General features: G+C 35.2%; 2 protein-coding genes and 1 pseudogene across 2 annotated transcripts; 2 read left to right on the top strand and 1 right to left on the bottom strand.

Moving 5' to 3' along the window:
- Positions 1 to 906: 906 nt before the first annotated feature.
- Positions 907 to 3623, top strand: LOC141830504 (inositol diphosphatase DSP5-like). Its single transcript, XM_074717930.1, has 5 exons — positions 907 to 1515; positions 1606 to 1699; positions 2908 to 2962; positions 3064 to 3107; positions 3187 to 3623. Exons 1-5 carry the CDS (start codon positions 1202 to 1204, stop codon positions 3415 to 3417), a joined length of 738 nt encoding a protein of 245 aa, XP_074574031.1. The 5' UTR covers positions 907 to 1201; the 3' UTR covers positions 3418 to 3623.
- A 1708-nt stretch (positions 3624 to 5331) lies between these two features.
- LOC141821136 (PTI1-like tyrosine-protein kinase 3) lies at positions 5332 to 21168 on the bottom strand. Its single transcript, XM_074708517.1, has 9 exons — positions 21055 to 21168; positions 16128 to 16256; positions 15005 to 15258; positions 14720 to 14846; positions 14286 to 14559; positions 6269 to 6401; positions 6018 to 6104; positions 5758 to 5909; positions 5332 to 5530 (listed from the first exon to the last, which is right to left on the bottom strand). Exons 2-8 carry the CDS (start codon positions 16219 to 16221, stop codon positions 5769 to 5771), a joined length of 1110 nt encoding a protein of 369 aa, XP_074564618.1. The 5' UTR covers positions 16222 to 16256; positions 21055 to 21168; the 3' UTR covers positions 5332 to 5530; positions 5758 to 5768.
- On the top strand, positions 17521 to 20386 carry LOC141826993 (uncharacterized; annotated as a pseudogene).
- Positions 21169 to 22219: the final 1051 nt, after the last annotated feature.

The raw sequence follows: 22219 nt of genomic DNA, 5'->3' as shown, positions 1-22219 counted from the left end.
GAGATTCTTTAATCATATTCTTCCATCTTGATTCTAGGGGTGTAAATGAGTCAAGTTAGCTGCTCGCGAGCTATTCGAGTCTCGATTCGAAAAAAAAATCGTTTGAATTCGTTCGATTAAGTTAACAAGCCGAGCTCAAGCCTGATTTTAAGCTCGAAAATATTATCGAGTCAAGCTCGAGCTTAATAGTATTTGATTCGTGAGCTTGTGAACATGTTCGTTTAAAGGCTCACGAACGTGTTCATTAAGAGGTTCGTGAACGTGTATGTGCATATATATATACTATATGAAGTATAAATATTATATATTAACAAATCAAGTTCGAACTAAACATGTTTAACTTTTAAACTAACTATTTTTGAACCAATCTCGAACTAAACTTGTTAATTTTAAAACGAGTCTATTTTTGAACTATTTAATTTCGAGCTCGAGCCGTTCGTGAACTATTTAATTTCATTACGAGCTAAACTCGAGCTTAAGAATTAAAGTTCGAATCAAACTCGAGCCGAACTTGAGCTTAGGAAAAATAAACCGAGCTCAAGCTCGAGTCTATTATTGTTCATTTCGATTTGTAATCGGAACCAATTTGGTTCGATTACACCCCCTACTTGACTCCTTGTATTTAGTCCGTTGCAAGTTTTAAAATTGTCTATTTTTTCTTTTAAAAGAGAGAGAAATAATATTTTTAAATTTTATTATAATGTGATTTATTTTTTTAAAAAAAAATTTAAAAAATTTTAACGACTTAAGTGTGTTAGATAAACGCGTCAAATATTGAGAAAAAAAATTATGAATTTTTTTTTTAATGTAGAATTGGCTTAAGGATCCAGTCTTGAAGTTAAGCTGGCATATCGACCACGCCCAGGGGAAGCCATCTTCTACCTCTAACCGATTTGAGCTCTCTCATTGAAGGCATCGCCGGAGATTCTACGAGTTAGCCCTTGCTAGGATTGTGGACGGCGAATTTCCCGACGAGGACTATTCATGGCGCAAGATGCTGTGTGTTGAAGTTGAGGGAGAAGAAGCATCACTGTAGTTACATGCACGAGGAGGTGATCCATCATCATCGTCATCACCATCATCATCCGATTTGATGCTTTTCAATTAAAAAACAACGGCGATAGAACTTGATCGGCCGTATTCAAAGTTCAAAGTTCAACCATGGTAGACTTGGAATGTTGAAGTTTGACGCCGTTTCCGAATGTTCCAAGAAACCGTGGCAAAAGTCTCACCGGCCATCCCAAAAAACCTACAAAATCAATCCCCTTCTTCCCACAATGCGCAAATCCATCCAAGAATTAACCCTAAAGGCATGATCTTGGAACCCGCAGCGGTGCTGGAGGAGCAACGGCGATCGCCGCAGTGTTTGCGAACACTAGCGAGGACCGCCGTGGAGGATGCGATGCTGCTTCCGCCTCCCAATTTCGGGGTCGTAGACAGGGGCATCTACCGCTCGGGGTTCCCTGCCGCCGATTGCCTCCCCTTCTTGGAGGCTCTCAAGCTGCGATCCATCGTGTGAGAGAGACTTCCCCTTTTTTTGATGCCTTCTGCTCTCGTTCAGAGTATGAACTTGGTTTTCGATCATTGAGCATGGATTTTCTGCAGGTACTTGTGCCCGGATCCATACTCAGAGGAGAATGCTGAGTTCGTCAGATCACACGGGATTCGGCTCTTCCAGTTTGGGATCGAAGGGAGCAGGGTACTTCTGTTTCTTCCTTTTTCTTTCATTTCCTTCCCATGTTACAGTATCAGTACAAACCCAATTTCAAATAGTAGAGATTTAGCTTACAATTGCTTCTATGCTATGAAGCAACTCTACAAGGATGATTATGAGATTCATAGCTGTGTGAGAACCAAGAATGTACCAAACAGCATTAGAGCTTTAGTAGCATCTTCTTGTCTGTGTTTAGTCTATCAACTAATTATCCATATCGTCAAAAGGGTGCTCCTCTATCAAAAATTATCAAAGTAATGCCATTGTAATTTGATACTAGAAATACCCCTTTATGCTCCAACTTTGATCAAAGCTACTCCAAGGTGGAGTATAAAGGGTATCAAATTATGGGTAGGGTGTTGTTTTGGTCATTTTTAAAAGAGAGACGGTCTTTTGACGATCGTTCTTTAAGACAAGGTAGATATGCTCAGGATTTCTATATATGATTGATGGAGAGATCTCCATTTGCATCTCCCGAACTATCTGCTTAATTTTACATGTATACCTGCTTCAATGATCATTTTAGTTGCTAAACCTATTCTTTGATCCTATAACCTTCTCTACTTTCTTAAGCTGGCACACCTTTGCTTTGTTTTGTATTTTAACCTTATGCAACTGTTGCCCTTTGCCTAGAAGCAGTTAGTTCTTTAAGTTGACAGTCAACAACCTAATAAGCAAGTGAGATATGTCCTGCAACTCCCTAAACAGATCAAACCCTAACAAACTGAATGAAGGGCATATGGACTATATCATGTCTGTATTCATTCTCGGTCTGTGTTTGGTATCAGCATTCAATGACTCTTTTGTACAACCATCAAGAAATTTTGAGTTCATTTCATCCGTTGGAGAAATATAAGCTTGGTAGTGAAATACATTTTCATCTATCTTAATAAAAATGTGTTAATCACACACAAGTGAAGCGAGTTCTATAGCTAGAAAGAACAGTTTGTTTGCAGTTTATAAAACATTAAACATTTGCAATGTAAGCAGCGGTACGAAAAATCAGTTGATCTTCAGTGCAAATCCCATCTTTGGTTTTCTATGCTTGGAATGAAATTTAATGCATTTCTTTTCAATTGGTTCAGTAAGTTCTCATATCATGTATGTGTGTGTGTTTCTATCTTCATGCATATGTATCTTTGTCGATGAATACGAAAATTCACCTGAATGACCCATTTTTTCTGCACATGCAGGAGTCCTTAAGTGATTCTAGTCATACCATCATGGAGGCTCTCAGAGTCTTGCTCGGTGATGATTTCACCTTAGCTCAGTTTATCGTTAGGTCTTCCTACTATTCGTAAATTTTGCAATTAGCTAAACGATGCATGCGCTGGCTGTGTTTGTTTCAGATGCAAGGAATCATCCAATTCTGATACACTGCAAAAGAGGAAAGGTATCAAAATAGGTCTCCTCTCTATATGCTTCTCACATGTAGTTCAAGAATCTTAACACTCACTGTTAATTGTTTTCAGCACCGGACTGGTTGCGTTGTAGGCTGCTTCAGGAGGTTACAAAACTGGTGCATGACCTCTGTGCGCGAAGAATATGTAAAATTTGCATCCACCAAGGCCCGGCTATCAGACATGGTCTTTATCGAGAAATTTGATATTTCACAGATGATGGAGTGTGTTTTCGGGATAATATACCAGTACCATTTTTCTGGCCACCAGGCTCGGCGCCTTGTCTACCAAAAGATATCTTGAATTTGCAAGGTAGTAGCATACCTCAAGTGTGCAGAGAGATTGCGAGGTGTAACTTAGAATTCGATGTTGATTTATCTTGTCTTGACTAGAAGGAGCATGCACAAAGAGTCTGCTCGAACTTCTTACTGTTAGACATTTTTCTTTTTGTTCTTTTTGTATTTGTCCTTGGCAATTGATATAAGAAGCCCTTGGTGGGAAGTTTTGTAGGTTTAAGTACTCCATTTCATGAGGCAGAGTTGTGGTCTTTGTCTAACAAGTTAGACATTTTGATAGATTTACTTCTTTGTTTCTTGAGGATCTTGTGGAATGAATCTTGAAATCATTTGAACTTCAAAGGTAGGGGATACCAATTTGACTTATCCTTAAGAAAATCGACATCAACCCATTTCAATAGGAACTAATCGATGACACAACATCTATCGGTGCAGGCAGTATCAAATAATTGAACTCGTGTTTGATGTCTCACAAAAGGATTTAAAGTTAAATATTATATCTCATACAACATCTCTTATTGGTTTTGGATCCAATTCAAAACCATATCCTTAGTTTGATACCCAAAACTCAAATGCCGATTAACTTAAGTTTGGTTTAAAACCAAATTAAGTTAGTTTAATTTGATTCAAAAATAAATCGTTTGATTAATAACCAAAACACCTCCAATTTAAACCAAATTAATTTTGTTTATTTTGTCTTCATAAGACGAAGCCCATCATCGCTTCCGATTTGTCAAAATATCTTCCATCAGGAATCAAACCAATTTGGTTCATTTCTTCTTCCTAAGACGAAGTCCATCATTTTTGTTTTTATCTGGTCTAATCAGATTTTATTTCTCTCGCTCTGAGAATTCAAAATCCTTCAGAGAAACTTGTAGTGCGTGTGACCTAATAGGTTTCCGGTTATGTTAATCATCTGTAATTAACCATTAATTATGAAACGATAATGAGTGAGCACCTAGTAGTGCATATGAATCCTAATTAATCAAAAAATTAATGATTAATTCCAAAATATTTCTAAACCCTTCAGCAGCTATAATCAAACGTGTCACATTCCTTTCACCGTCTTATATCCGTTTAGTTTAGAACATGGTCTATATGTGTCAATCTCCACTAGGCTGACTACGTCACACTTAGCCCAAGCTTACTTTTTTGTCCTGTGAATTCAAGTTACTCGTACATGTGATGTTTTGGCTAAAGACTTTAACAATCCTAACAAACGGCCACAAGATATACATTTCCTTTTCAAGAAGCGATAAACCCTCTATGGGCTATCCAAACATCGTCGAACACTTCGACTTATATCCAATCATTCTGGTATTTTATTTTCCCATAATATGATGTTTTCTCTATTAATAAGTAATTAATATGGTATTTTTCATTAATTATGAAATATTTTTTCATAACTATACTTAAATATTTAGAGATTAATCTACCATAATTTTCTATTTGTGAAAGATCCATCTACATATCTCACTTCTCTTTGAGTGTGCACACTCTAAGGATGTGTTTGGTTGATAGAAAATTCTATTGGCCATACATTCTCATGAAATAGGTCCAATACATTTGGTTTCAAAAATAAGTTTGAAATAACAGTTCTCCTAAAATTTGCTATTTCTAAATTATCCATCTTTGTTCTAAGTGGTAAACTTAGAATTTCAAAATTAAAAAAGGTTTTGAATGATAAAAGACAATTACCAATAATTCAAAAGCAACAAACAATTTAGCAATAGACCAAGTGAATTGGATGAACCACATAGACATAGAGTAAACAAGCCAATAGAGAGATTTATTTCTTATCTATTTATACTATTCCAACAAACCAAACATAGATATGAAAATGATTCTACTTTATTCAATGAGCCAAATAAATAAATATATATTTTTATTTTACTTTCGATCAATTTCATTTGTAGCATTACGAGTATAGCCAATTTCTGAAGATATGACCACCAAACAACATATAAAGTAACACACAACCAGGCAAGGTAGCATTGCTATTGTACACATTTCAGTGTTGTCTGTTCGCGACATACAAAATTGGAGTTAGCTCTCTCGTCGATACAGTGGACAGGCAGCATGGAATCACAACGATACGATCAACTTCGCGGAGTATCATCCTAAATCAGAGAAAGTAAATCACTGTCATTAGGTGTGCTACTTGTCTAAACAAAGTTGAAAGTGAAAAGATGATCAAAGGTGAAAGGAACCAAATATTATACTGAATGATGGTAGATGTATGGATAAGATTTTGACTTGCCGACCTCAAATAGCGAGGCTAACATCACCTTGACAATGATAATGAAGAAATAGGAAAAAACATACTGAAATTTGTTGATATAGTTACCATTGTAATCATCAAGCATTTGGAGTTTGCACTAATGCTGATGGTCGAGGAGCTGATTTATTACCAAGAGCAGAGAGTGCTTTAGCAACAATGCTCATATTAGGCCGGAAGTCAGCTTCGTATTGCACACACAGAGCTGCCACTGCAGCAAGCTGCAGAAATGGAAAAATGCTTCACTAGGATCCCGTATTATATACCATGTCCTGAAACAACTCAATCGAGCATGCAAATCAAGGAAAAATCATTAGCAGACAGGAGACCTTTGCAGCTGCCTTTGGTGGATACTCTCCCTTCAATCTTGGATCTACACATTCTAGCACCTTTTCCTCGCTTAATCTAGGAGTTGCCTACATTAATACAAGAAGATGCATAATGGCACATTATTGCTGAGGAGCATGATTAAATGTGAAATATTAGCATGACTTTATACAACTTCATTACAAAGTTGGAACCGACAAACAACAGTTCACGGAACAAAAAGTAACTGTCTATGGGAAGGGATAAACCTTACCCAAGTAACTAGACTCTGCTGCCCTCTAGGCATTGTGTGATCAACTGGCTTCCTGCCAGTCAACAACTCCAAAAGTACAACGCCAAAGCTATACACATCACTTTTCTGTGTTAATTGGCCTGTCATAGCATACCTGAGGAAGATCTGGAGGCATTAACTCAAAGAATACATGCAACTGCAAGTATATCTACATAAAAGATACTTTTGTAAAGGTATCTCACTATAAGATTTTACTTATTAGTTTGAAAAGGAACAAACTCTCTACCTGTCTGTAAATAGCATAAAAGAACAGAATTGATGAAGGTGAAGAACATGCAGTCTATTTTTACATCAGAATTGGATCCAATCGTTCTTGCTAACTTCAATTGCTTTGGTTTAAGAAAACAAGGTTCCAATTCATTTTTGTAGGATCGATATCACTGCTAAAGGGGACAGCTAATTTTGATTTTCTTTGTTAGTGTTTGTAGATTTTGTATCTACAAGAGGCTAATGCACAACGGAAACAGTAAAACAACAAAAGAGACAAACACAGACAAACCAGTTTTGGTTCACAGTCCCTCTAGGAACCGCTACATCCACGGTGTATAATCCATCAATCGATCACTCTGAAAACCTCTACCTTCTCCTTTTCAGCACCACCGAGGGAAAGAAACCCCTTCCATTTACAAATTTGAAGTAACTAACGAGGAAGAAAATAAGAACAAGATTTTCAAGATTACAAGCCTGTTGGAGGTTTTTTAGCACTGGAATTTAAGGCTTATGATTTCTGTTGCTAGAGTTTTGAGGAAGACAAAGCCTAACTCGTGCTTTTATGTGAAGTAGCAGATCCAACAAGTTCCCTATGATTCGATCATCATCAATCAACTACTCCGCTTGATTTAGTTAGAATATGAATGTTGTCGTACATCATATGTTTGAGATCCTCATTAATAATTTCCTATAATAAGTCGACTCTTTGGCAAGGATCAATCAATTGTTTAGCATATAGTCAACTTCCACAGTATACTCACAAAGATTCTATTTGCTTGAAATATTTTGTTTGCTATACAATAATATGAGTCCACTGCACTTGTCAATGGCAAACTTTCTATTTGCTCTCATGTTGAACCACAAAATCTAAATGACCATGGTTTCATCAATCGATTGATCTATATGCCATGAAGTCGACTAAGTCAAAAACCACAAACCTTGTCATCACCTTCAATTGATTGTTCAATCTCTATTAGTGGATTGTTATCAAACAAACCCAAAACAAACATGGAATCATGTGAATTCGGGGTTTTCACTTCTCCATGTACATCGGTTGATTGTTGCCTTGTATCAGTTGGTTTTCACTTCTCCATATACACCAATCAATTGTTATCTCGTATCAGTCGACTGTTGCACTATGACTCAATCATCCTAATGATCGAGTTTCACCCATCTTTGAATCCTACCCACGTTTTAAGGGTTACAATCACATAAGGACTCTCATTCTCACCATATCTCAAGCCTCCTGGACTTTTGTGCCTAGAGTCTTCTCATCTTTAGGTCATCGTTGCCCAACATTTGGTCACCTCTAACACTCTAACACACTAAGACTTCCTCTTGGTCAAGAATCTGATCTTTAACCTTCTTGAACTTCCGTGCCTAGCATCCAGTCTACCTTACCTACTCAGACTTCACCTCTACCAAGAATTCAATCCTCTACCTTCTTGAACTTTCTTGCCTAACATTTAATATTGTCCTCAACTTTCTTAGACTTCCTTGCCTAGCATCTAATATTTGCACATGCACTCTTGACACACCATATAGATCACAAAGAATACCTAACTTAAACATGGTCCAAACATTGAAATTACATGCAATGCCACATGCTTAGAGCAAAATTACACCAATAATTTTTCAACTTTATCAAATATCAGTAGGTGTCACATTTTGTTCAAGCTAGCCATATTTAATATGGTAAAATGATATTTCCTGATAGAAAACAAAGTGTAATCCATCATCATAGTTAATCTATGATACTTAGACTCTTCACGGAGTTGAAACTGCTCTCCCACCATTAGGAATAAGATTTGTTTACCTTTAAACCACAGACTTGTAGATCTAAATCTAATGTCTATAAAATATGGAATCCACCATAAAGCTATGTGTTGATAGGAGTACATATGTTTTAGTTATAATTTCCTATTTAGTTGTATAGTAGGGGTACTTCTGTAACTTTTTGTATCTTAAGTTTATTATAAATAAGAGTTAACTGGAGTAGGGAATAGTGTTCTATTTTCTTTCATATCTGTATATGCTATACAAAAAACCCTAGTTGTATCTCCTGTCGCAACCATTAAAGGACTGCTAACCTTAGCCTCCTTCTCTCCATCATCTTTCAAGTATTGACTCCAGCGGCTAGAGAGGTGTGATTGGGTCAGTAAAGTCTTGATTAAACCGAGTAGTGGTGTCTCGTATCAAAGGCAACGACGGCTTTCACTGATCCTATCTTCCAATAGCAATGGTGAAATCCGTCTTCCTTTTTGGTTGTATGGATGAAGAGTAGACCTCGTTTCTCTTCCTGCTTGGGCTTTAGTGAGCAGTTCAATTTGCCTTCCTCATAAGAGACCCGGAGGTGTCTGACGAAAAGGAGAGGTCTTCTACTACCATAGAGGAACAAGGTGACAAACAAAATTACAACTCCTCGTGACAATACTTCTCTCCAAATTAGTCCAGTTAAACTACAAGCTACGAGATTACAAGGCTACATCAATAATAGGAAAAAAAAGCATATATTATTACTAATCTTGGACTTAGCAAATGGGAGCCAGAGAATTCTCTCACCATGTCATGGTTGATTAAATCAATGCAACCACAGTTTGCATGAGGTTATCTTTGCCTAGCTACAGCTCAGAAGATTTGGAATACAACTGCTTATACTTACTCCCAATCAGGTAATAATGCTCACATATAACTTAGTGGCTTATGGCAAGATGACTAAAGATTTTCAAGCATCCTGTATAGCCAATATACTAAAGTTTATAAATTAATTAAAAGAGTGTGTGTATAATGTTTTGTCATAACTGAATAATGTATTAGCAAGAATATTAATTTCTGGGCATGATCCTTTTCCTTCCTCACGGCAAGCATATAGCTATGTGCAGTAGGAAGAGAGTAGACATAATGTTACTATGTTGTAATTATCTCTGTTGGCCAATCAAGGAAGCTTGTTGACTCATCTACCATAACTATAAAAAGTAATGCAGCTAGAGGTGAGTCTATAAAGGAAGGATAACAAAATAACAGAAAGTATGAAAGTACGAGTATTATGGAAAACTAACATATACCAAGAACAATGCTGAAATTTCATGGTTGTCTGATATGCGGTAAAGGTGGAAAAAAAAATTTGGTGGTCAATGGCCTCAAGTTCACGTCTGAGACTCTTGATACTGAGCTTACAAGAGAAACAAATCCTTCTGATAGATTGTCCAATGAGGAATTGCAAACTCTCAAGCTCCTTATGGAAACACTTGAGTCTCCTTCCACCATAGCTATGCTTTCTCATCTTGTACATTTAGGTATAGCATCTTCATCCTTTAATACTAGTCATTATATCCAAAATATCCATGTTATTTCTGATAACTTGTGGATTTTAGATTTTGGAGCATCTAACGATATACCAATGCTCATAAAAAATTTCTCTCCTATTCTTCTTGTTCAGGCCAAGATAAAGTCCATATAGTCTTTATTCTAATTGTCTGAAACAGTTGTATAAACTACACTTTTCCATTAACTTGCCTCTTGCCTTGCATATTCCTTGTTTTTACATATTCTTCTATCTATTAATCCTCTTACAAGGGATCTAAATTGTAAAATTGAAGTTCTCCCTTCTTGAGCAGTGAACAAATGATTGGCTATGGTAGAGTACATAATGACCTATATCGATTGGTTGAAGTGCCTCTTTTCAAATATCACTCTTTTTTAGGTGAATCCCATCTTGCCCATCACCAAATTATTTTGTGGCATAGGAGATTAGGGCATTCTTCTTTCCTTATATTGAAAAAACTTTTGTGTTGCTTATTTAAACAGTGTAATGTGGAAAATCTTAGTTTGTGATGCTTGTAAACTTGCAAAACATACTAGAAGTTCATATCCTCTATCAATAATAAAAGTTATGTTGCCGTCATTCCCTTCATGATCATGATGATTCATTCTAATGTGTGCGCCCCCAACCTGAGAGCCTCCTTATCTAGTTATAAATGATTTGTGACTTTTATTGATTATTATAGGAAGATCTAGGTATATCTAATGCATGCAAAAAATGTTCCTCCGTTTTTAGTCTTAACATAGAATGATTAGTATACACTTTGGTGCTGAAGTGAGAAATTTATAAACTAATAACAGTATTGAATATATAGAGATCTTTCATACTTATTTAGACACTCACGGGATTATACACCACACCAATTGAGTTGATACTGCATCCTAACATGGTATTATTAAGGCTCTTATGTTGAATGGAAATCTTCTAGATGTTGTTAAGTCTCTTATGTTCACAATGAATGTCCCTAAAGTCTATTAGGAGATGCAGTAGTTACTGTTGCCTACCTCATCAATATGCCTTTCAAACCTTGGATTTCAGATGTTTGGTCGAACTTATTCAAGACAGTAAGACTTACATTATCCTCCAAAAATATTTGTGCGCATTTGTTTTGTGCATAAACATGCTAGAGGAAAATTTAATTCTAGAGCCTTGAAATGTGTTTTTGTTAGGTATTTTGTAACTAAAATTATCATCCACCCACCAACGATTTTATATGAGTCTAGTCATTACTTTTTGTGTCACCTCTTCGGTGGAAGGGGTGACTCAACCTATTCTTGAGTTGCTTATATATAGTGGTCAAGAAGAGCATGAAATAATGATAAAATTCTGGATGGAGATCAGGTTCAAAGATGTGGCAATAAGGAGACTAGACAGGCCTCAATCTCCTATGGTATGATGATGCTATCATGGATAACCCTCTACATGGCCAAACATTATACCCGAACTCAACTCATGTGGAATTAGATTCCACTTCTTTCTGCTCATGATTTATCTACTGAAACACTTTTCCATTATTCTTGTAATAATGACCTTGATCTTCCAATAGCTGTCAGGAAAGATATTAGATCATGTACTCAACATCCTATCTCTAATTATGTTTCTTATGACTCATTCTCTCCTTATTTTTGTCTTCCTTGCATTCTATCTCTATGCCATAGGGGTTGAAGGAAGCTGCTAATGATCCCGTGGTGGAAGAGATGAAAGCTTTAGTTAAAAATGGAACTTGGAACTTGTTAACCTACCTCTGGGCAAAAAGCCAGTAGGATGTAAGTGGGTATTTATAATGAAGCATAGGGCAGATGGTTCTGTTGAGAGGCTAAAGGCTCAATTGGTGGCAAAGGGTTTCACCTAGACCTGCGGAATTGCTTAACAAGAAACTTTTACACCTGTTGCTAAGACTAAATGTTCTCTTATCTTATCTTGTGCTGCTAATCTTGGATGGGACCTTCAGTAATTTGATGCCAAAAATGTCTTCCTACATGATAAGTTAGAAGAGAAAGTTATATGGAAATCCTACCTGGTTTTTCTTGTAAATTTTGAAGGGAAGGTAGGGTCTGTCACTTAAATAAGGCTATATATGATTTGAGATAGTCACCTCAGGCTTATTTTGACAAATCCAGTAAAGCAATGATCACTTTTGGCTATGAGCAAAGAAATGCATACCACATTATGTTCACCAAATATCTCAATAGTAAGATTACTATTTATATTGTATATGCTGACAATATAGTGATGACAAGTGACAATAAAAAAGAGATAACTAGGATGACTAGACTAAAAGAAACATTTGACTACTACGTTTAAGATTAAAGATTTGATCAACTAAGATATTTTTTTTATAGAAGTTGCTGGATAAAAAAAAAACATATTTATTCCTTAAAAAAGTTGTTCTCAACTTACTACATGAAACACGAATGCTAGGCTATAAAGTTGCAGATACTCTCATTGAAGCCAATTATAGTCTATAGACCAAAAAAATATATAGTATTGGTCAATATTAATCAATATCAAAAATTGGTCGGGGCACTCATTTATCTTTCTTATACACGATCTGATATTGCCTATGCAGTAAGTATATTAAGTTAATGTATCCATAGAAGTATATTAAGTTAATGTATGCATAGCCCTAGGCTATACATCTTCATGCATTTTTTGGATTCTATGATATCTCAACAACAGTCATTTGGGAATTGAAGCATAAACTGATGCTGATTGGGCAGGAACCCCTAATAATAAAGGATCTACTTCTGGATATTGTGTCTTCATTGGTGAAAATCTAGTAGCAGGGTGTGGTTACTAGGTCAAGCGCTAAGTAGAACATAAAGCTATGGCACAAGGAGTTTGTAAACTTATATGGCTTAATAGGTTTATGGAAGATATTCATCTTCTCCAAAAGGAAAGGAATCTTTGTTGCTACATTGTCGCAATAAAGTACTTATTAACATTGTTCATAATCCAGCCCAACATAATTGTACCAAGTATATTGAAATTGAATCATTCTTTATCAAAGAAAAAAATAGATGATCATAGCCTAAAAATTAGCTATAAGATTCAAGGAGTCAACTAGATGCATTTACTAAGGGCTTATGTAGCAAACTCTTCAATTCCTTTATATACAAGATGGGTACAATAAATATAGTTTGAGACGGAGTGTGTTAACAGAGGTTCACATGTTTTAGCTATTATTTTCTATTTAGTTGTCTAGTAGAAATATTTCTATAATTTTTTATATCTCGTTTACATAATAAGAGGTAACAATAGGGAATAGTGCCCTATTTTATTTCACAAAATCCTCTATGCCTAATTTTACACCTCGTGATGATATCTTTGTCTATGTGGAACATAAACACATAAAGAAATACAAGAGCAACTTAACATGGTGCATATGTCCTCATTTTACATATTGTCCTTAATCTATCTATTTAGACTACTCTACACAAATAGAGAAAAGTGGAAAACTTTACCTCCAATGCTCCTGTGACGTGAAAAAAATTCTGTAAGAAGAAAAAAGTTCTTTGTACAAGCAATATTGTATCCTAAAGCCTCCAAACATACCCCAAGGCATCTCCTAGTCTCCAAAACACTACCTTTAAGAAAAGCACACAATCATTATAACCATTTTCATTTTAAAACCATCAAACTAGAATTTTCCAGCATTATGGACTTCAGATAGGCTAAATTTGGGCCAAGTGCCTACTGCTTCTATAAGCTAAATGAGCTAATTACCAATGTCATGTGTGTATATCAAAACGGTTTGGGCTTTTCCAGCACCAGTCAGTAAAATTTTGTTGGTTTTGTTGTCTCTCTATTCAAGTCAACATACTGAGTCTTAAATCCTCTAAGAAGAATAATTATATTTAAGAGAAATGGCATAGCTTTCCATCTCTCTTTCCCATGTTTAAATCACAACCTTTGGCCATTTGGCCATTGTTTATTTAACTATTATTTAATTTGCAGGAGTAAGAATCTACAGTGGACGAGAAATAAGATTCTAGGTCCAGTTTAACTGAACTCACTGCAGAAACTTCTTAAATAACTAAGCACATATGAATTGTTAAGATAGCAACTAACATCAGCAACATACAGCCAAGTTTAACACCCATTTTCATTGTGTTTCATAGTAAAGTTCAGGCAATTGCATCATTGATGGCATACAGCAGTTAAACACTCGTTTCTCTGTAATGTTATTTTTGTCACTTATATAGGCCTGCTGCTAACAACAGTCCCTTTTGTAGATATTCTGCAGGTTTTCTATAGCCATATATGCACTCCCCTTCAATGAAGCTGGTAAACTCATGTTCAATATTCAATTTTTCAATATTTTTTAATTTATTTAAAAAAACAACTTTATGGTTCATCTCCTTACCAAAGAAACAAAGTAAATCATGCTAAACATAAATTAATTCGAAATTGAAACAACTAAGAGAGTCTGAGTTGTGCAATTACTCTGGGGCATAATAACCAAAAGTTCCAAGGACGCGCGTTGAATGGAGACGAGAAGCCATATCAGGTGACTGATTTAAAAGGTTAAAATCTGCAATTTTGGCTTTAAAGTCCTCAAACAGAAGTACATTGCTTGATCTAATGTCCCGATGTATTATAGGAGGCTGAACCTTCTCATGAAGATACTCCAACCCTTTTGCAGCATCAATTGCTATCATCACACGCTGCATCCAGTCAAGTGGTGGAGCAGGGTGTGCATCTTCCAGTCCCTTTCTACCTATAAATCAGAGAAGATTGAAATCTTTGTTTCTTGAAGTTCAATGGACATATAAAAATTGTCGATAAAATCAGAAATATTATTTTAAAAAAGAAAAAGGCAAAATGTATGCCATACCATGTAAGATGTCATGAAAAAAGATGCAAAATGTTTGGCATACCATGCAAGATATCATGCAAAGTACCCATTGCTGCAAATTCATAGGCCAGCAAGCGGAAATTTCCTTCAACACAATAACCCAGCAATTCCACAAAGTTTTCATGCTTCAACCTTGAAGCCATAGATACCTAATTTTTTTTTAGAAAGAAAGTGGAGTAATTGCCTAAGCCAAAGTGACAAAACGGCAATATATATAAAAATTAGACTTGCTTGCCAACCTGCAAAGTTCACCATCTGCAAAAACAGATGAGGGTAAAAGGATTCTTATCAGTATTAGCATGCACACCTGAAACAGAAAAGGAGTATTGGTCTTGGGCTCTGCTGCAGAATCAAGTTTCTTTAAGGCTATTTGCTTTCCATCATCCAGAACTGCAAAATACACTCTTCCATATGATCCTTGACCTATCAAAGCCTCTGAATTAAAATTATAAGTCTTCTCCTTTAATTCTTGCAATGTGAATACAGAAACTTCAATTGGAGGTGGTGGCTCTAGGGGATCACTTTTGGGAACGGCAGAGTACTCTGAACTTTTTGGCATTCCTGAGTAAGAAAAGAGGAAATCATCAGCTGATCTAATAGCAAAAACACAGACACAGCAGAGTTAAAATGAGTTGCACACAAATGTAAGTAATTGTCAAATCAAATTAGAAAATATCAAATGGATTTTGGATATGAATGCTCCAAAAGCTATATAAAGTCGTGCTTATAGCAAATTATGGTCACTATACTCCTTACATCTCTAATATAATCATCAAGGGTATACAAACAGTTTGATGCATCTCTATATCCTTATTGGTGAATCTACAACAGGCAACAAAACATTTGATATTGTGGTTTTGGTATCCATGATAAAAATTATGGCATAAAAAAGTGCTTATAAAAAAAAGGTGTGAAATTAAGCGACAGAAAAAGAAAGCATGCATTCAGCCTCTTTGCAATTCACATTACACGTAGAGGCTAAATCAAATTCAAGTATGACATTTATGAGAAACTTCATATATCTTATAAACATGAACGTTCTCCCACCAATGATATTCACAATTTAAAAGAAAATTATGGAAAGTTTTAGGGAACAAGAACTTATCCTTGAAAAAGTAATCGCCTTTAAACTATGCTAATAATTCCACATGCTCATCACAAGTTATATTGTTTCATTACAAATGATAACACAAGGGTGCTATATTGATGAATCCAGAACTGTCTTGTACACTCTTCTCATGATGCATATGGTCAAGTTTCTATAGTTTATTAAGATCAGCTTGACAATATCTAGTTAGACTTGGGGTAACCAAGTAAGACCACAATAGTAAGAACAAGCAAAATCTAGAGCTTCATGACTAACAAAAAAACTAGTTTACTTCAAATAAAAACGAGTTATGTGAATCATTTCAACAGGTTAAAGAACATACCATACAAGTCATCTGTTTCAGTTGGCAAGAGATCCCTTTCATAACCACGGAAAGAACCAGCAAAGCGACTAGAGCAGCATAGCCAGCGCCGCATCTTACGTTTTCTTTTGTTTATTCCTCTTTTATAAGCTAAATATGCATTGTGGAATGAGTAGCAAAATAAACCATGTTAAGATTAAGATGTTAAGAACCATTATGACTACAATAACCTGCCAATATGCATTAAACAGACTAAGTGGGAATTAAGCTTGAGGTACTTAATTCATCCTAGCAAACTTTGCAGAAAACTAGTAATATGAAAGGAGAGTGATCGGTTCAAGTACATATTGGATCAATTAGGCTCAACTATGACCCAGGTGCCAAGAAAACTTTATCTTAGAGTTTTTCCCGGTAGCTTTCAACATGATTTTTTGCATGGTGATGGCTAGGGCTGCCAATTTTTTTTATCAAAGGAGCAATTTAAAACCTAGAAGATATTGTGGGGTTCGTTTGAAGACTAGGGAGACTATATTGCTTGTAGAAAGATAAAATTTTCATCTTGAGAAGTGATTTTGATACCCAAGAAGTGGAGCACTAGAGGTACAATTTTCCATTGTTTCTCTATCAATGTTGAGAGAGAGAGAAATAATTTTCCTTGGGCATCAATGTTTCTCTATCAATGTACAAGGTTTCGACATTGATATATCTGCTGTCCATTATATTTTTTCTTATATTATTATAAATTAGGATTCTCCCCATAATACACTTACACTGAATCATGTTAAATTTCTTTAGATCTTCTTGGGTGTTTTGCTATTCTATTAAGATGATTCCCTGACTAACCTATGGTGGAGGTTATACCATTCAAGAGGTTTCAGATTTGACCTATAAGAGTGTAATTTGGCACAACAGATTCTCATAATTGGTGCTAGAGTGGTCTTCAACCTCTTTTCGTAGTATGAGAGGCACTTATGATCCCAACAAGTGGGATTATAGGTACAATTGTTAGATTTTGGAGTGATGCCTATTATCTGATTATATTAGTTAATATATATTCTTAATTAGGTAGTTGTCAATTAGCCTAATTAAAGTTTCCTTAGTTAGATTCTTTCCTTAGAAAGATTCCTAGTTTGTATATAAATAGACCTCTTATGTAAAGGGTGGTGTATTAAGAGGAATAAGAATTATTTCCGGATATTTTGTTCAACATAGTATTAGAGCGTTAGGTTTTCCTCTTTCTATTTTTTTTCCTCCTTTTCTTCTCTCCGGCATCCTTTGGCTTTGCATCGTGTCCTTCGGCTTTTCCTCGGTCACAATTTGGGAGGAGATCAGCAGATCGAGGTTGGCTTCACATCGCGTCCTTCAGTTTTTCCTCGGTCGCGATTTGATAGCAGATCAGCAAATCATAAGTTTTATGATAAATAGATATTTGAGAACTTTAAAATCAAAATGGCCAAAGTATGGATGCACAATAATGTGCGATGGTTGGAGCACATGCAACAAGCATCCAATCATAAGTTTTATGATATATTGTGACCGCAACATGGTATTTCATAGTTCTGTTAATTACACCAACAAAGCAAAGAAAGTTGATTTTATTTTATCTTTGTTAAATAAAATTGACAAAATCAAGGAGGAACATGTTGTGCATGTGGTCACAGACAATGAAGGTGCAAATAAGACCGTTGATGCCAAATTAATGATAGAAAAACTGCATTTGTTTTGGTTTCTTTGTGCAGCACATTGTATTGATCTCATGCTAGAAGATATTAGCAAGATGGTGAAAGTAAAAAAAAAAGTGTGTTGAGAAAGCCAAGCAAATAACGAGCTTCATATATAATAGCAATAAAGTTGTGAATTTGATGAAAACATTTACAAATGACTATGAATTATTGAAACCGGGAATAACTCGATTTACAACAAAATTTATTTTAATTGAAAGTCTTGTTTGACATTCTTTATATTTAAAAAGAATGTGCACTTTTGGTGATTGGGAAGCATGCAATAACACAAGAAAAAGAAGGAAAGCAAAAAAATTGCAAACATCATAATGGATGGAAGATTTTAGAAGAGGGCTCGTGATATTTATGCTACAATTGAATCATTAGTAAAAGTTTTGAAATTAGTTGACCAAGATAAAAAACCAACAATGTCAATTATCTACGAAGCAATGAATAGAGCGAAAATGACAATAAAAGATAATATCGGAGATTGACAATCATATTGAGATATTATTGATAAGTGATGGTACAATCAATTACACCAACATCTACATGCTACAGGTAACCATATAATTTATTTATTTAAATTTTAGAGTACAAAATATGTCATTAAAATCATTTACAAATTCCTCATTTCTAATTTCTTATTATCTTATTGATAAAAAAAAAAAAAAAAGGGCAGCCCGGTCTTATTATCTTATTGATATTTCAGCATATTTCCTAAACTTGTTACTCCAATATTTTGAAACTTGTGTTTATAATGATGAAGTTAAATGAGGATTAAAGGTTGTAATCAAGAGATTGGAGCCAAATTTAAATGCACGAGCTTCAACAATCAGTGAGGTAATTTTTTTATGAGCAATGATATGTAGCATGAAAAAGTCCAATATGAAACCAACATGACACACTCAACTGCATGCCTGTGGGTCCCACTGCATGTATGTGGGACCCACTGCATGCAGTGTGTCATGTTGGTTTCATGTTGGACTTTTTCATGCTACATATCATTTCTCTTTTTTTATATTCCTATATTTTTTTCCAAACATAAACAATAATTATTTGTTTTTTCTTCTGTTTTTCAGATTAAATTATTCACAGATTAGATAGCTGAATTTGGGCATCCACTAGCAAAAATGGTAGTTAAAAAAAATCTCCCAGGTTTCGAATTTAAATTTTACAAATATTAATAATTACAAAAATACATACAATATTGATTTGTTTGTATCAGCTGAATGGTGGAGCGATTATGGTGAAGATGCCCCACACCTTCGAAAAATTGCAATAAAAGTTCTAAGTCAAATATGCTTGTCTTCAGGATGTGAAATGAATTGGAATTCATGGTCTCTTATACACACAAAGCTTTGTAATCGCTTGGCTATCAAAAAAGTTGCACAAATTAGTTTATGTTCACTAGAATATGTGGCTTAGGGTACAAAACATCATGTGTCGAAAAGAAGATAATGATTTTTACAGCCTGATAGACCTTAATCACATTTTTCATGATGATGACATCTTAAATAAATGGACAAGAAATAATGAACCACAAGTTTTAGAAGATGATGATTTGACATGGTTAGACTAAGCACTTCAAGCATCAGATGCTGAAGAACACAACACAATTACAAGCGCTCAAAGTCATTCAAGAAAGAAGAATAATGTAGAAAAATTAACACAATTGAAAGGAAAAGGAGTTTTATCAAGCAATGATAGTGACGATAGCAATGAAAGTCACATAGTGATGATTCAAATGATGGAAATAATCAACAAAGTCATGGTGAACATCATGGTAATCAAAGTCATCAAGATGATTAGCATGACACGAGTATGATATGGGCACAAGATCATGAAAATTATTATGCAATACGAGATATTAATCATGGGTATCGGCCTAGGATTGAGGAACAATGTCACTTTTGGTAAGTTTATTAGAATCTCCTAATGCCGATGATAAAGAACATTCGATTGGATCTTTGCGATAGTATATGAGTGTTGAAGAACATATGAAATATCTGATTTTGAGAGGGAACCAAAGAATTCCAATAAAAGATGATTATGGATCAAGAAGTTATAATTGGGAGTCTCAAGATATTAGGCATGGTTCAATTGGATATCAATCATGCTGATATTTATACTATGGTAGCGATCAACCTAGATACGATTCATTTGATAGATCATCCAATTATTCACCATCCTGTACAAGTGGAATTAGACATCATGGATTTAAGGGTTGTTTTGATAATGTGCAGAATGTAATTCCTGATTATTCGACATCATGGTCATGATCATGAATCGTCAAGTGCTACTGGTAGTTCTATTGGGTATCAAAGTTTTAGATATTGCAATCATAATGATGAAACATTATTACAAAGTCAATCATCTAATTTTGAGCATCTTTCATTAACTCAATCAAATGAATATCCATATAGATAATTTAATGCTAATTTATATCAACCATGATATGTTGGAGATCAATTTAATCAACATGATATTCAACAAGAATATAATGAAGATTTAGTTCCTCCCCGTCACTCTTTAGGTATTAGCTCTGATAAGATATAATTTTTATTATATTTTTCTCATTATGTTATTATTATATGATAATTATGTACTGATGTATTGATTTTTTATGGCTTCATGTATTTTTTATTACTAATGTAATTTATACATTTATTTAAAAAAATTTACTAATTCTCTATTTTTTATTTTTTTATAAATTCGCGTCAAGACCATTCCATGAAATAATATTGGAACTGGAACGGTAGAGTCCACGACGACCACCGTGACCGTTCTTGCAAACCCTGCTTGAGATAGATTTTTGTCTCTACTTGCTCATAATTGAAAAATCCTCCAAATAATAGATCTTTGACTTCTCCCAACAATACAGGCACAGAACGAAAAAGTAAATACCTCGACAGCAAACACCTTTTTTTTTGTTTGTTTGAAGAGAATAAGATGCATAACAAAACAGTAATGAATCAGGAATAAAAGCTCAATCATTGAAAGCAAACCTGTAAAGGAAAAAAAATGGGGAAAATCATTCTTGACAAGAACCATAGGATAGTACCAGGAATCTATAAAAATCTATCTATTCCGAACTATGATAGAAATGCCCTAGGTATCAAGAATGACCAAGATTTCAAACATCTAAACGACGATCAGAATAAGTTTTCAAAAAACAAAAAGAAAAAGGAAACAAGAAGAAGAAGAAGAAAAATGAGTATGAGTACCTGGTTAACGGAACAGGAGGCGACCTGGACAAGTAGGTTTAGGACTTCCAGGAGGCAAGGAAGGAGGGGAAAAGGAAAGATTGCCATCGAGACCACGGCGACCCCTCGCCGCTTGCGACGCCATCGGAGCTCTTCCCGGAACCAACAAAACTTGTCCGCCCTCCGTTCTTCACGGTCTCTATCTTCAGCGTGCTTTACGCCACGCGGTACCAGCGGGCTTTGCCTTTGAAAGTAAATTTTTCATTTTGCCTCGGTATACTTTCCAATTTTACTATCATACCCTTAAATTTTGATTTTATCGTCGACATGGCTCTATGGTCATCTATTATCCTAACGTCTCTTGGTTACTCCTAACTTGTACATGTGACCTCAATAACTCTTTAGTAAAAGATAAAATCCGTTATTTCAGTAAGTTTATACGGTCAACTTCATATCATATGTGAGAAGATAAATCAAGAAGTTACAGTTTATCATGATAAAAGGACTTTAAAAACTCACCAAATACTTTTTAATTGACATTTGACATCCAATTTACATCGATTAATCTCTTAACTTATACACATGACCTTAAAATCTCATCAAATATTTTTTAATTGGCATTTGACATCCAACTTACGATGATTAATATTGGAGGTGACCGATCCAGTCCCATAAAAATTTTTCATTGGCCATTATGATAAAAAAAATTAAGATTTGATCTTTGGATGCTTAAGAAATTGAGAAGATATTTTATCGTTACACCATTACCTCAGGACTTAATGTCAGGATTATTAACTCTTCAAGATATAGCTATTTATAAAAAATCAAAATGTCATTGATGCGGATGGTCAAGATAAACGACGTGGCTCTCTTGCAAGTCTTTTAATGGTCAAAGTTCCAACTAAGGTGTCAGTGCGAGTCCGCATGACTTTTACCCTATCTTTGATTTGTCTCGATCAGCAGTCACTCTTGTCCTGCCCGTTAGCTACTCTCGTTTCTGCTGGAAGTGGTTACTCTCGTCTCGACAGTAGTGACTATCGTCTGGTCAGCAATTGCTCTCCTCTCGGCCGATCCCGTCTCGACTAGCAGCCCCTCGTGGCCAACTCCATCTCGGATAGCTTTGTCTCGGCTGTCCTCATCTCCACCAACATCACTTCTGCATACCATCCTAGCCACTCCACCTCAC

This window comes from Curcuma longa, chromosome 1 (assembly GCF_044706935.1).
Source record: "Curcuma longa cultivar G26 ecotype Majalengka, Jawa Barat chromosome 1, ITB_CL_G26_1.1, whole genome shotgun sequence".
Classification (NCBI taxonomy): Eukaryota; Viridiplantae; Streptophyta; class Magnoliopsida; order Zingiberales; family Zingiberaceae; genus Curcuma; species Curcuma longa.
The sequence above is the reverse complement of the archived record's forward strand: the minus strand, read 5'-3'. Positions and strand labels throughout refer to the sequence as shown.